Source organism: Bos grunniens, chromosome 16 (genome assembly GCF_055505025.1).
Source record: "Bos grunniens cultivar Pamir isolate PY7600 chromosome 16, Bosgru_T2T1.0, whole genome shotgun sequence".
Classification (NCBI taxonomy): Eukaryota; Metazoa; Chordata; class Mammalia; order Artiodactyla; family Bovidae; genus Bos; species Bos grunniens.
In genome coordinates, this window is record NC_141180.1 from 8,955,651 (window position 1) to 8,969,136 (window position 13,486).

The 13,486-nt window shown below is 36.7% G+C and overlaps 1 protein-coding gene across 14 annotated transcripts in view; it reads left to right on the top strand.

The window, feature by feature from the left end:
• Window positions 1-7,431, top strand: part of RCOR3 (REST corepressor 3) — a 53,618-nt gene extending 46,187 nt beyond the window's left edge. For 5 of the 14 annotated variants that reach the window (XR_015143060.1, XR_015143061.1, XM_086343276.1 and 2 more), the window contains 2 exons: window positions 3,784-4,025; window positions 4,482-7,431. Coding sequence is in view for 9 of the 14 variants with exons in the window: in XM_086343276.1 (XP_086199402.1) it covers window positions 3,784-4,025; window positions 4,482-4,826 (587 nt within the window). In the remaining 5 variants the exon portion in view is untranslated. Of the gene's footprint in view, window positions 1-3,418; window positions 3,552-3,783; window positions 4,355-4,481 lie in introns of those variants that run through there. The other 9 variants (XM_086343280.1, XM_086343278.1, XM_086343281.1 and 6 more) reach the window with 4 other exon arrangements.
• The last annotated feature ends 6,055 nt before the right edge of the window (window positions 7,432-13,486 follow it).

The window sequence follows — 13,486 nt, forward strand, 5'->3', positions numbered from 1 at the left end:
GTTGCTCAGTGATGTCTGAGTCTTTGCCACCCCATGGACTATACAGTCCATTCTCCAGGCTAGAATACTGGAGTGGGTAGCCGTTTCCTTCTCCAGGGGATCTTCCAACCCAGGGATCAAACCCAGGTCTCCCACGTTACAGGCGGATTCTTTACCAGCTGAGCCACAAGGGAAGCCCAAAGGTCACAAGTTTAGTTTAAAAAATGGTTCAGATAGACCTGAGCCTTTTACATCTTAAGGTGGAGAGGGAGATTTAATCTTTTTCCTTTTTTTAGAGATTTGAAAAATACTCTATATTTACTTGTGAATTCATAATGAGTTCCTAGATGATTTTGACTTTTTTACTTTTTGATACCTGTAGTGAATTGTCACTTAAAAGTAATAGAGACAGTACTTCACATAAGGAAATAGAGTTACTAATTAGGAATAGATGTATTGTCATATTGTCTCACAGTTTTACTTTCTTTATTCAGCCTGTGATGCGGGATATAATTCAGATCATAAAAATCTGTTTATTGAAGAAATCTACAAGTTGATCCATCGTTAGCATACTAAGATCAGGGTTTTCAGGTCATTAATAGCGTTCACATTCTGTGTGTTTCTTTTGCCTAGAATTTTTATCAAGTTGAACATTTTTTAAAGCATAGCAAAATTCTCATACCTGTAGTATTTATTGGTGAAAATGAAGGAGAAATTTAAAATTTTTTAGTAAGAACTTCCCAAGTCGTTTCAGCACTAATTCATATATATATATATGAGGGACCTTGTTTTTAATAAACTGAAAAAAGAATGGACCACCCTCCTCCCAGGTCCAAGTTGTAACTAAAGCAGCTCTGAAATCATAGATTGTTAAAGTAGTTGCTCAGCACTGCTACCTTGCTAGGTTGACTTCCGAAAGCCTAGTTGGGGATTCATCTGAAGGTGGAGTCAGTCCATTAAGTCTGCAGTTGGTGTTTCACTAGAGTTTGACTTGTTAATCAGCCACAGTACAGAGCTTAAGAATTCCACCTTCTCACCAAAATACGCTGTTGGTGACATCACTAGGAACGTAAAAATGATAAAGAAGTCAGCCAGGTGTGACTCTTGTAGCTTGGGGAAGAATAATAGAATGAAGCTCCATGGAGAAAAAAAATCAACCATATTTCCTAAGTACTTCCTCTGTACTCAGCATTGTAGTAATTCTGGTGGTAATTTGTATTCCATAGGAAGGTACTTTCCAACCTGGTTCAATCATGGCATACAGAGAAAATGATGAAGGTTTTCATGGCACACTGAGACAGACAGATGAGGCTGCTGTCTGTCCAGAGGAGTCTGCCAAGGAGCTCTAGCTCTTCCACATATGGCGCAAGCATCCTGCAGATTAAGGGCACTAATATCCAGGCCCGCTTATTCTCAGGACGTGATCGAGATCCTTAGCCAGACTGCAGAAGTCTGCACTATGGTCTGAACCTTAAGACTTCACAGAGTAGTTGATATGGGACAAGCATACACGAGTTAATAATGAACTTACCTAGGTGACTCAGAACCTAGGTGAGTTGAGGAAAATCCAAAGTGTCCGAGTAAACTAAAGTTCCTATAGGAAGTAGTTTTGGTTTGGGACATGTAGTTCTGGAAATGCAGCAATATTAGTGACAAGGTGAAGTCCACTGAGCAAGGGAAAATAAAGTGGAAGACCAAAAAAAAAAAATAGAGTCAGAAGAGGGGACAGTTAGATAATGGAGCTAGACATGGGGGCAACTAAGTGGTATGTTTTGGAGTATATTTTGCTGAACAAGTGAGTGTTTGGAGGGTTGTAATATTGGCAGACTTAAGAGTCAGAGTTACTCTTAATATGACTTCTTATTAAGAATATAGAAGATCTAATCCTAGATTTAAGTTTTCATTTCTAAATTCATGTATTTAGTAGCTTTGGTCGTTTCTAGAATGTAAATTAAATCTGTTACGAAAATTAGTACATTGACAGAACACTGTGTGTGATTTCCAATTAGTATTTGCTTCTCAATGCAACTGTCTCGAGTTGCGGTTTTCTAAAGTACAAATAGTAGAGAAGTACTTGAATATGTGGCTTTTGTATATACGTACTTTTAATATGAAATGACCTTGGGTTCTTATTGTCAGATAAACTCTCACTGGAGCCTAGTCACCATTAGAATTTATACTCAGTTATGAAGTTCTAACTGGAAATCAGCTCATGGATTTAAGAGAATATAAATTCATTTATGTTTTAAATGAATATAAAATAAAATATTGTAAACAAAGTTTAAGTATCATTATTACTCTGTTGTCATGCACGTGTCTTTCTTTTTGAGAACGGAGCAAATGAGCATAGTTTACAAATCCTGAATTCTTTATTAACAATGGGATTATAGTTTAATATGTCAGGCCTCCTACCCAGAATGTTCTAAGAGGAAGAAACTCCCCATAGAGTCAAGTCTAGCAAATTGAATGCAACAAGAGATACTTATTCCCAAGTTTTCAATATAAAATAAGTGCAGAATTTAAAACATGAATTGTATTTGTGCTGGTTCTTGAAGATAATAGGTATAGCATCCAGATAGGTGTCAGTAAGAACATGTCTTGCATTTCTGCCGGTGTACTAATGTGCCCTTATGTTATCCTCTTACATGTGATTGTATACATGTTAAGTTTATCTAAATCCCTCTATTTCTGGCTGCTTCAATTATCATAGACATCAGTATTTTTATTCTCCTTTCTCATCTCTAATTAATGAGTTACTGTTTTCTGGTATTTTAAAAAGCAGTTATCAAATTGTAAAATCAAAATTTTGACAGCTCCTATATTTTAAGCTAGGTATATCTCTTTCTAGAATGAGTAGGATGGATTTCCTTTAAAACTCCCTAAGAGCAAATTATTATCCATCTGATTATGTAAAGTCACTTTAAATTCTGTAGCATAATTGACTGTCTCGAGTTCATAAATCAAATATTATCCTACATTTAAAGAAACTTCCATAATTTTATGTTAGGTCTTTTTATATAACTGAATGTACAGTCCTTCTTAAATTTAAGGTAGCAGTGATAAACACAGTATCTACAAGTAGTCACCACTATAATTCTTTAGGCTACCGAGCATAGCTAGGAATCTGTCATATATACAGACCTTAGAACTATTAGATGAGTTAAAATCCAACAAATTCTGAAAAATAGCTTTCCTTTTTTTGTCCATCAGATTGTGGTAATTCTCCTGTTTTTTATGTTTAATTTCTTATCTCGATTCTGTTTGTTGGTACCTGGTACGGATAGGCAAATAACTATGTAGAAGTTGGTATTAAGATCAAAATCACAATGCTTTTCTTAACGGGGGAACCCTAAGACGACTCACCCAGTCCATTGAGGGGATAAAAGAGATGGCTCATTCCCATCCAGTTTTGTTTACAAACGATGTTGCTCAAATTTAGGTGACTGGCTACTAGGGAAATAAATGAATGTGGAATTGAGGATGGAACAAAGAATTCAATGCTTTACAATAAATGGACTGTATTTGAGAGTTCAAGAGAGGATTGGAGAAAATAACTGAGTATGTAAAAAATGGTAAGTTTCTGATTGTTCAGTTGAAGGCAAGTGGCTGGCTCGATGAAATGACATAATTGATAGTTTCCATCTGTGACCCTGATATCTTAGTCTCTATCTCAGAATTGAGACATGAGCAGAGTTTATCGGAAAGGATTTTCATTGCTGGTATGTTGTGTGTGTGCGTGATGTGTAGTACACACAGCTCTCCTTACTGATCCTTCACAGGTGTATTATTTACTTTGCCTTCCAGGTGTCCGCAAATATGGTAAAGATTTTCAAGCTATTGCAGATGTAATTGGCAACAAGACTGTTGGCCAAGTGAAGAACTTCTTTGTAAACTACAGGCGTCGGTTTAACTTAGAGGAGGTATTGCAGGAGTGGGAAGCAGAACAAGGAACCCAGGCTTCTAATGGTGATGCTTCTACTTTAGGGGAGGAGACAAAAAGTGCTTCTAATGTGCCATCAGGGAAGAGCACTGATGAAGAAGAGGAGGTGTGTTTGCGTATGGAATTTGAGCTAATATGAGCCGAGGAATCACCATTTCATGTGGTGTTCTGTAAGGCTAATTTGTCAGAGGACTAGCTAAACGAGCATGAAAGGTTGACAATACACTTACTCAGTGGTGCCTCTCTCGTGACTCTTAAGTCATAATGACACGCTAAGTTCTGATCCTAGAAGAGTGGAGAGTGTATTGTTCTTTCTTAAATTTATTTTTATTTCCAGTGTTAAGCTGTTTACTAATAAAGATGCCTGTTTGGTAGCTTCGTTGCTTTTTTTGGTTTGTTTTGTTTAAAATAAAAGAAGCTTGTGCTTCCAAAAAACACTGGTGTTATGTTTTTGTTTTGTTTTGATTTGTTTTGTTTTTCCTGTGACAGCCCAAACTATATTGTACTAACGTCCATTAGGAACTGTCATCTCATATGTTTGTTTTTGTTTCCTCACCTCTAGGCACAGACCCCACAGGCTCCTCGGACTCTGGGTCCATCACCTCCTGCCCCGTCATCCACTCCAACGCCAGCAGCCCCCATGGCCGCTCTGAACCAGCCACCACCACTTCTTCGTCCAACACTGCCTGCGGCCCCGGCTCTTCACCGGCAGCCTCCTCCACTCCAGCAGCAGGCTCGGTTCATCCAGCCCCGGCCAACTTTAAATCAGCCTCCGCCACCTCTCATTCGCCCCGCTAATTCCATGCCGCCCCGTCTAAATCCAAGACCAGTGTTGTCCGCGGTTGGTGGCCAACAGCCACCATCACTTATCGGAATTCAGACAGATTCACAGTCGTCACTGCACTAAAGTTAACTTGGACAGAGCTGCAGTAACTTTTCACCCCATAATCACACCAGTGCTCCTCTGACTGTTGATGCAAAAGAGGGAAGAATAATTCTTCTCGATACTGAGGCTGCAAACTAGTTCTGTGGCCAGTGGGCTCTCATAAGTGGATGTCTAAGGAATTTTTTAGTTCACACAACTAAAATGTTACACAACAGAAGGCCTACAGTTAGCCTCCTTTCTAGAGTATACATTCAGCGACATGATCTCGTTACAGGAAAAGAGGTTAAGTATTCTATATACCGAGGTTTTTTTGTTTTGTTTTTACTGTATTTATTTTATTAAGAATCTTTATATTCCTGCCTCTTCATAGTTAAGGCTCTTAGTACAGGAATATTGACTTAGGAATTGTGAAAACTCCTTAAGTTTCATAAGTTAAGGATGTTCAACTATTTCTCTCTTTTTCTTTAATTTAATTTTTAACAACATTTTCCTATGTTAGGAGTGCAAGAATAGATAACCTGCATTTCAGATTTTGACGTATGTTCATTTAATGCATATTTAAGAAATTATAGCTGCATATCCCTTTTTTCAAAGACTTGCTTTTTTTTCTAAAGGAATTTAAATATATTCCTTTAAAAGAAAGCAATTTTATCAATTGCAAAGCAATTATATGAAACCACAAAGAATGTACTGAATCTGCTAACCCTTTAACATACAGTTTAGGGTCCTAGTGCAAAGTCCTTGCTTAAAGGTCATTGACTTGCCATCTTTCAGTAGTAAGAGGATGGGAATAATTACAATGAGGACTTCATTTGTTAAAGTACAGTGTCTTTAAGTTCCTTAAAAATGGAGTTAATGTTGTTTTTTTTTTTAATGTTTCTAAATGCTATCAGCTTTTAACTAGTAGTTGCCTCCATTTGGGGACTTTAGAAGAGAATTATATTTTGTCAGTTATGTGGAAATAGTGGTTCTGGAAGCATTTATTTACAATACCCTTTTTGTGTTTATGTTATGAACTTTAAATTGCCCTCATACTTATTAATATGGTCTGCATTTAATATAAAAGATGTTTTCTTGATCAATCTCTATTGTACTATTTGGATACATTTGTGTATTCCTTACAGCCAACCTGTACTCATGGGTTTGGTTTAGGGTTAAATCATCATTATTTCATAAAATAAATTTAAGGATTTGTTCTGTGTTATCCAAAGATACATCAGTATATTGTCACAATTGTGCTGTTAAAGTGCTGAGACCCTTTTTATAAAGAAACAAAAATTTCAAGTCTTCTCAATTCAACACATAATCATTAAGCACCTACAAAGAATATTTTACAAGTGATAGTATTTCAACAATGTATTACTAATATTTTTGATACAATGATTTCATATTGGAATCATGACCTGCCTGTGCAAAGGGACAGATTGCTTAGATTGCTATACTAGTGGAACTAAAGATAAATGTTTGCACATTCACAGTCTCACATTTAGAGCTGTTTCACAAAATGATCAACATCGGAGGCCCTAGTTTATATTTTGAGATGTCATATATTCTCCAGATGTTAGAAAAATAGTCCCTACCTTTGGCTGTAAAGCGTTAAAGAACTATTGACTTACATCCCTTAATTGGTTTTCCTTTTGAAGTTCAGACCATTTATTTCCATAAGGACCTTAAGTTCTAACATAATCTAAAAACTTTTTTCAGGATGTGTTCTTTCTCACTGGATCATCTTGATTTAAAATTCTTAATATTCAAGAATTTATACTTGTTTTTACTTTAATAGCCATGGGGACAGTTATATATCTTAAAATATCTAAAGCGTTTTTAAAAGTATTTAGATTGTCTTGCACATGTGCATACTCTACAGCTTCTATCGTCTTGTCTCTTGTCAGTAGACCTTCAGTATACGGTGTGTGGGATATGTGAGTCAAGTTGGTCAGCACCAGCATCTGTCCAGCTGTTGAGTATATTGTGGTTCATTTAAAATCCGTTCTATCCCAACCATGAGCAAAGGTGCTGTATCTGAGGGCTGTGCTGTGATTTTATTTCCGTACACTAGAGCACACAGTAGAAAATTCTTAGCTTCATTAGTAATATGACACATGTATATAGTGAGATGTCTTTATTGTGTGCTTTGCATATTTTGTAAATATTTTGCACGTCATTATTTTTCTTTTTTGTTTAAGCAGTGTTTGGCCTGGAAGAGTGATATGCTTGCTGCTTAATCAAAGGATTAAAGAGTTAAAGATGTCTATGTCTTCTATTTTTATATAATTTCATGTTGTATGAGAAATTTAGGACCTCTTCACTGTGAAATTCTAAATACTGATTTTTATAAAAAAAAAAAAAGCAAAACCTAAAAATCTTTTAATGACCATTTCATTAATTTCAAGTTTTATCAGTTTAAAAAAATCTACACCCAAGTATTTTTTTCATTACCTACTAAAAATAAATCATGCTGTTGACACATCTGTTAATATTCATGAAAAAATATTTTTTCTATATGAGTTAATTCCAGTGTAATATTGATGGAGGTAAAGATAGGTTACTATCGAAACGTTTTCTGAATAATCTTACAATAAAGTGAGTAAAATATAATGTAAAATAAAAATGAAAGAATGTCAAATTTTGTCTTAATATAGGCCTACATTCTTTTTAGGAATAGATGCAGAGAACAAGCGAAAAAAAAAAACCCTGACCATAGTGATCTTCAGCTGTATGAAGAATCTCGCAAGTATTTTGGTTAAAGTACCAGGTTTAGTTATTAAACACATTGTATTCTTTTAATGTTTCTTCCTGCTATGAAAAGAATGTTATCCATGAATATTACTAACTGCTGATCACTTTAACACCGGGGTGGCAGCGTCTTCTCAAAAAGAATAATCTTAGAACTCAAAGGAAGATCTCTCCCTTTTTGCTTTCCCAAAATAAACGACAAATACATTCTGATTCTAGGAAACACAATTAAATGTGTATTTTTTAACTTTGACATTCATTATAGATACATCATTCATAAGATTACAGAGTAAGTGAATACAGAAAGAAAAGTTTGTGAAACCATGCTATATTATATAATGTCTACAAGAAACTACCTCATTTTTTTATGTGTTTGTGGTAGTACATCACTGCTCTCAGGGAAAAAGTAGGTCCATGTAACTCCTACCAGCTTAAATCTTGATTAGCTGCCTTAGTGAAGGGATGTTCAGCAACAATAAATTTTAGTAACTGGTTTGGGGGTAAACATTACGAGGAGTGCTTCTGTACGTATGCATGCTAAGTCGCTTCAGTCGTGTCTTAACTCTTGGCAACCCTGTGGATTGTAGCCCGCCAGGCTCCTCTGTCCATAGGATTCTCCAGGCAAGAATACTGGAGTGGGTTGCTGTGCCCTCCTTCAGGGGATCTTCCCAACCCAGGGGTCAAACCCATGTCTCCTGTGGCTCCTCCTGCATTGCATTGCAGGTGGACTCTACCACTGAGCCACTGGGTCTGTGTCTAAAAGGCCATGTGGCATTATCTTCCCTTTTGATGTTTTCAGAAGAACATTTAAGGGAGAAACAATGAAGACCAGAAATTAGTGTTGGATTGAGATGTTTACAAATTGTCGTTGGATTTAAAGTAAGATAGTGATAGGGAATGGGTCTTTGCTGAGTGATGATCGGAATTTTACAATCCTAAAGCTGGAATTTGAATGAGTAGGCTCAGGAAAAGATGTTGGAAAGTAAAGTGAAGATACCTAGGAGTGGTCTTCACACTGTAAATGGCAAAAAGGGTAATCTTCAGAATGCTTTATATAATGTCTTTTTTTTTTTTTCTGAGTCATTTTAAGAAAGGTTTAAAGTCTAACTTAGTCTTACTTAAATAGATAAGGTACAACTATCAGTAACTAAGACAATCCTGAATAATACAAGGTATCTATCACTGTCCAGAGCAGTTTTCATAATTGGCAGAATTTGACTTAAAAAGGCCATTATTCTCAAGACTGTTTCAGTTCACATGCTGTGCCTTTCCAAAAGAGAATTTGAAAACAATCAGAATTGTTGAGGGATTTGTCACTTACATAATAAAAAGAGTTCTCCCTCTACCGTGGTGACATTTTTTCCAACTCCACTGAAAGTTACTTCACCTCTGTGCCTCAGTTTATTTATTTTCTTCCCTAAATTTTGGTGAAATGACCAGTGCCAGGAAGCAAGAGAAGGTGCCAACAGCAGATGGAGACCAAAATCTCAGAATCAAAGAACCTCTCAGCTCCACAAAGGCAAAAGAGCAGGAAAACACTGACATTCCCAAAAGGATCCATAAATACCCAAGTTCAAGGCAGATATACAGAGCAGACTCCAAGGATTCATACTTGCTGGTGTTCATGTCCCTGACAGGCCTGGACTTAGTGTGGACCAGGCTTAGTGACTTAACTTCCGACCAACAGAATACAACAAAAGTGATGGTTAGGCTAAAAAACGGGGACTTCTCTGTTAGACTTCTCTGCCTGCATGCTTCGTTGGATCAAGCTTCCATGTTGGAGAGGCCCTTGGGGCAAGGATCTGAGGCAAGCCTGGTGCCAATAGATGGCACAAAACAGACTTTCAGAATAACAATCTGCCAGGAACTGAACCCTGCCAACAATTATGTCTACTTAAAAGTGGATCCTTCCCCAGTTGGACCTTGGGATGACTAGAGTTCAGCCAACACCTTGTTGCAGACTGAGAGGCCTTGAAGCAGAGAACTCAGCTAAGCTGTGTCTAAATTTCTTAACAGAAACTGTGACAACACTGTAAAGTGTTGTGAGCTGCTAACTTTGGGGGTAAATTTTTATGCAGCTGTGTGTGTGGGGCGGGGTGGGGTGCTAAGTCACTTCAGTTGTGTCCGACTCTTTTCTATCCCCTGGTCTGTAGCCTGTCAGGCTCCTCTGTCTATGGAATTCTCCAGGCAAGAATACTGGAGTGGGTTGCCATGTCCTTCTCCAGGGGATCTTTCCAACCCAGAGATCGAACCTGGGTCTCCCGCATTGCAGGCAGATTCTTCACCATCTGAGCTACCAGACAAACTCTGTTTCTATGCAGCAATAGAAACTAATACAATGGACAAAGATACACCATCTTAACGATGAAAAGAAAATTGGAGTAACTAAATGTCAGACTTCAAAGCAAAGAACATTGTCAAAGATAGAGATATTCACTGAATAATGATAAAGATGCCAATTCATCAGGAGGATCCCTGATAGAACTGCAAGAAGAAAAAGGCAAATCCATTAGTCAATGGATTTGACTTTAATACCCATCTCTTAGGAGATGATTGAACATGAAAACCAAAAATGAGTAAGAATATAGACGATTTGAACAACACTATCAACCACTTTTACAAAATTGAAATTTATAGAATATTCCACCCAACAGCAGCAGAATAAACATTCTGTTCATGTACACATGAAATATTTCCAAGAACAGACCATATTGTGTGCCATAAATAAGTTTTAATAAATGAAAAAGTGTTCAAATTATCCAGAATATGTTCTCTAGTTACCATGGAACTGGAAATGACCAACAGAAATCTGGAAAATCTTAAATCTTTGGAAATTAACTCATTTTTAAATAAGTTATGGGTCAGAAAATAAGTTACAAGAGAAATTAGGAGGTATCTTGAATATGAGTAAAAACTATATAAAAATCATTGGCTATAGCAAAGTTGTACCTAGAAGGAAGTTGATAACTTTAAATGTTTATATTATACAGGAAGAAAAAGTCAATCGTCTACAGTTTCTTTTAAAGCTAGAAAGAAAAGAGTATATATAACACAAAAGAGGAAATAAAAATCATAGTTAAATGAAATAGATACCAGGAAAATAATAGAAAAAAATTCCCTGAAACCAGTACTTGCTTCTTGAAAAGATCAACAAACTAAAAAAATCCTTCAGACAGAAAATGCATTAGATCAAGAAGAAAATTGTGGTAAGGCAGAAAACATCACAATGCTCCTGCTCAGTCACTTCAGTCGTGTTCGACTCTGTGTGACCCTGTGGACAGTAGTCCGCCAGGCTCCTCTGTCCATGGGATTCTCCAGGCAAGAATATGGGAATAGGCTGCCATGTTCTCCTCCAGGGGGTCTTCCCGACTTAGGGATAGAACCCACACCTCTTACATCTCCAGCGTTGGCAGGCAGGTTTTTTACCACTAGCACCCCTGGGAAGCCACCAGAATGTCTCCAGCCATTACCAAATGTCTCTGGGAGCAAACCCCTCAGTTGAGAATCATTGTAATAAATTATAATAATAAAGGGAAAAGGCAAATGATCATAACAATGGACACAGAAAAGACATTTGACAAATCCAACACCCATTCATGATAAAAAAAAAAAAAACTCCCAAAGAACTAGAAATACAAGAGAACTTCTCAACCTGATTTTTAAAAAAAAAAGAAAAAATAAAAATCCACAAGAAGCCTGTAAGTAATAGCACACTTAACTGAATGCTTTACCCTAGGATTGGAATCCACTAAGGATGACTGCTCTCATCATTTCTAATAAACATTTTACTGTTAAGCCAATTCAATAAGGCAAGAAAAATAAAGGCTTACAGATTGGAAAGGCAGAACAAAAATTGTCTTTATTTGTAGATGACATGATAACATGTAGATGCTGCTGCTGCTGCTGCTAAGTCGCTTCAGTCGTGTCCGACTCTGTGCGACCCCATAGACAGCAGCCTACCAGGCTCTGCCATCCTTGGGATTCCCCAGGCAAGAACACTGGAGTGGGTTGCCATTTCTTTCTCTAATGCATGAAGTGAAAAGTGAAAATGAAGTTGCTCAGTCGTGTCCAACTCTTCGTGACCCCATGGACTGCAGCCTACCAGGCTCCTCCGTCCATGGGATTCTCCAGGCATGAGTACTGGAGTGGGTTGCCATTGCCTTCTCCGACATGTAGATGACATACTAATAAACCTCTAAAGCACTTAAAGAATAATGAATTCAAGAAGGTCACAAGATACAAGATTAACATAAAATCAGTTATGTTTTTATGTACTAGCAATGAATGATCTGAAAATAGAATTAAGAAAACAATTTTATTTACAATAGTATTAAAAACAGGGAGACCTGGCATGCTGCAGTCCATGGGGTCACAAAGAGTCACACACGACTGAGCAACTGAACTGAACTGATTAAAAAGAATAAAATATCTAAGAATAAATTTTACCACAAATGGGAACAACCTGTTCACTAAAGTACATTAAGTAGTCCTGAGTCAAATTAGTGAGGATCTAAATAAATGGGAGGGGGAACCACATACCATATTCATGAATTGGAAGACTTAATATTGTTAAGGTGGCCGTTCTTCTCAAATTGACTTATATCTTCAACCCAATCCCTATCAAAATTGTAGTAGACTTGTGCACAAATTAATAAGCTAATTCCAAAATTTATATAGTAACACAAGGAGCTAAGCCAGGAGCCAGGAGACTTTTTCTCTAAATGGCCAGACAGTAAGTAGGCTTTTCACTCCTCACTATCCTTGTTGCAACTATTCACCTTTACCAATCTAGTTCAAAAACAGTCACAGAAAATTCACAATGGACAGGTATTGCCATATGTCAATAAAACTTTATTTACAAGACGAAGTGGCAACCTGGAACTTAGACTAGCCAAAAAATTTTTGAAAAAGAAGGAAAAAACGGAGTGACTTAACCCTAAGTGATTTCCATACTTGTTATAAAGTTATAGTAACGAAGACAATGTGAAATTGGTATAACGATGGAAACATAGATCAATGGAACAGAATAGAGTCCAGAAATCACTCACAAATGTTTGATCAGTTGATTTTCAGTGAAAGTGCCAGGGTAATTCAATGGCAGAAAGGGTAGAATATCTGTACGGAAAGAAAAAAAAAGTTGTGCATAAAAATTAACTTGAAACTGATTATATGCCAGAGTGTATAGCCTAAAACTATAAACTTTTAGGAGAAAATATATAACCAAAAGCATGATCTATAATAGAAAAAAAACTGACAAACTGGATTCTTCAAGATTTTAAAAGATCTTTTCAAAGGATGCAACTAAGAAATTAAAAAGGGAAGTCATTTGACCATGAGAAAATACTTACAAAACATAAAGTTTAAAAGATTTGTACCTAGAATACATATGAACTCGGAACTAAACAATAATAACTCTTACAAGTCAATAATAAGAGAACAAAAAATAGAGGCAGAAGATTTGAATAGACATTTGCCAAAGAAGATACGCAAATGGCAAATGAACACCTGCAAAGATGTTGTTCGTCACAAGGGAAATGCAAAGTAAAGCCACCAGGTACGAATAACACCCACGGGAATGGCTCATTAAAAAGACATGATACCAACTGTTGTCACGGATGTGGAGAAACTGGAACCCCTCACATAGCTGGTAGAAATGTAATACGCTGCAGTGATAAGCCACTTTGCAAAACTGGCAATTTCCCACAGATTAAATGTTCAACTACAATGCAACCCAGTAATTTTATTCCTAGGTCTGCCTAAAGAGAAAGAAAATTTATGTCCACCCAAAAACTAGTATTCAAATATTCACGGTGGCATTCTTTTTTTTTTCTTTTATTCGTAGCAGCATTATAGCTGAAAATAATCCAAATATCAATCAGTTGGTGAATGGATAAACACAATGCAGTGTATCTCTACAACGGCATACTATGCAGCAATTAAAATGA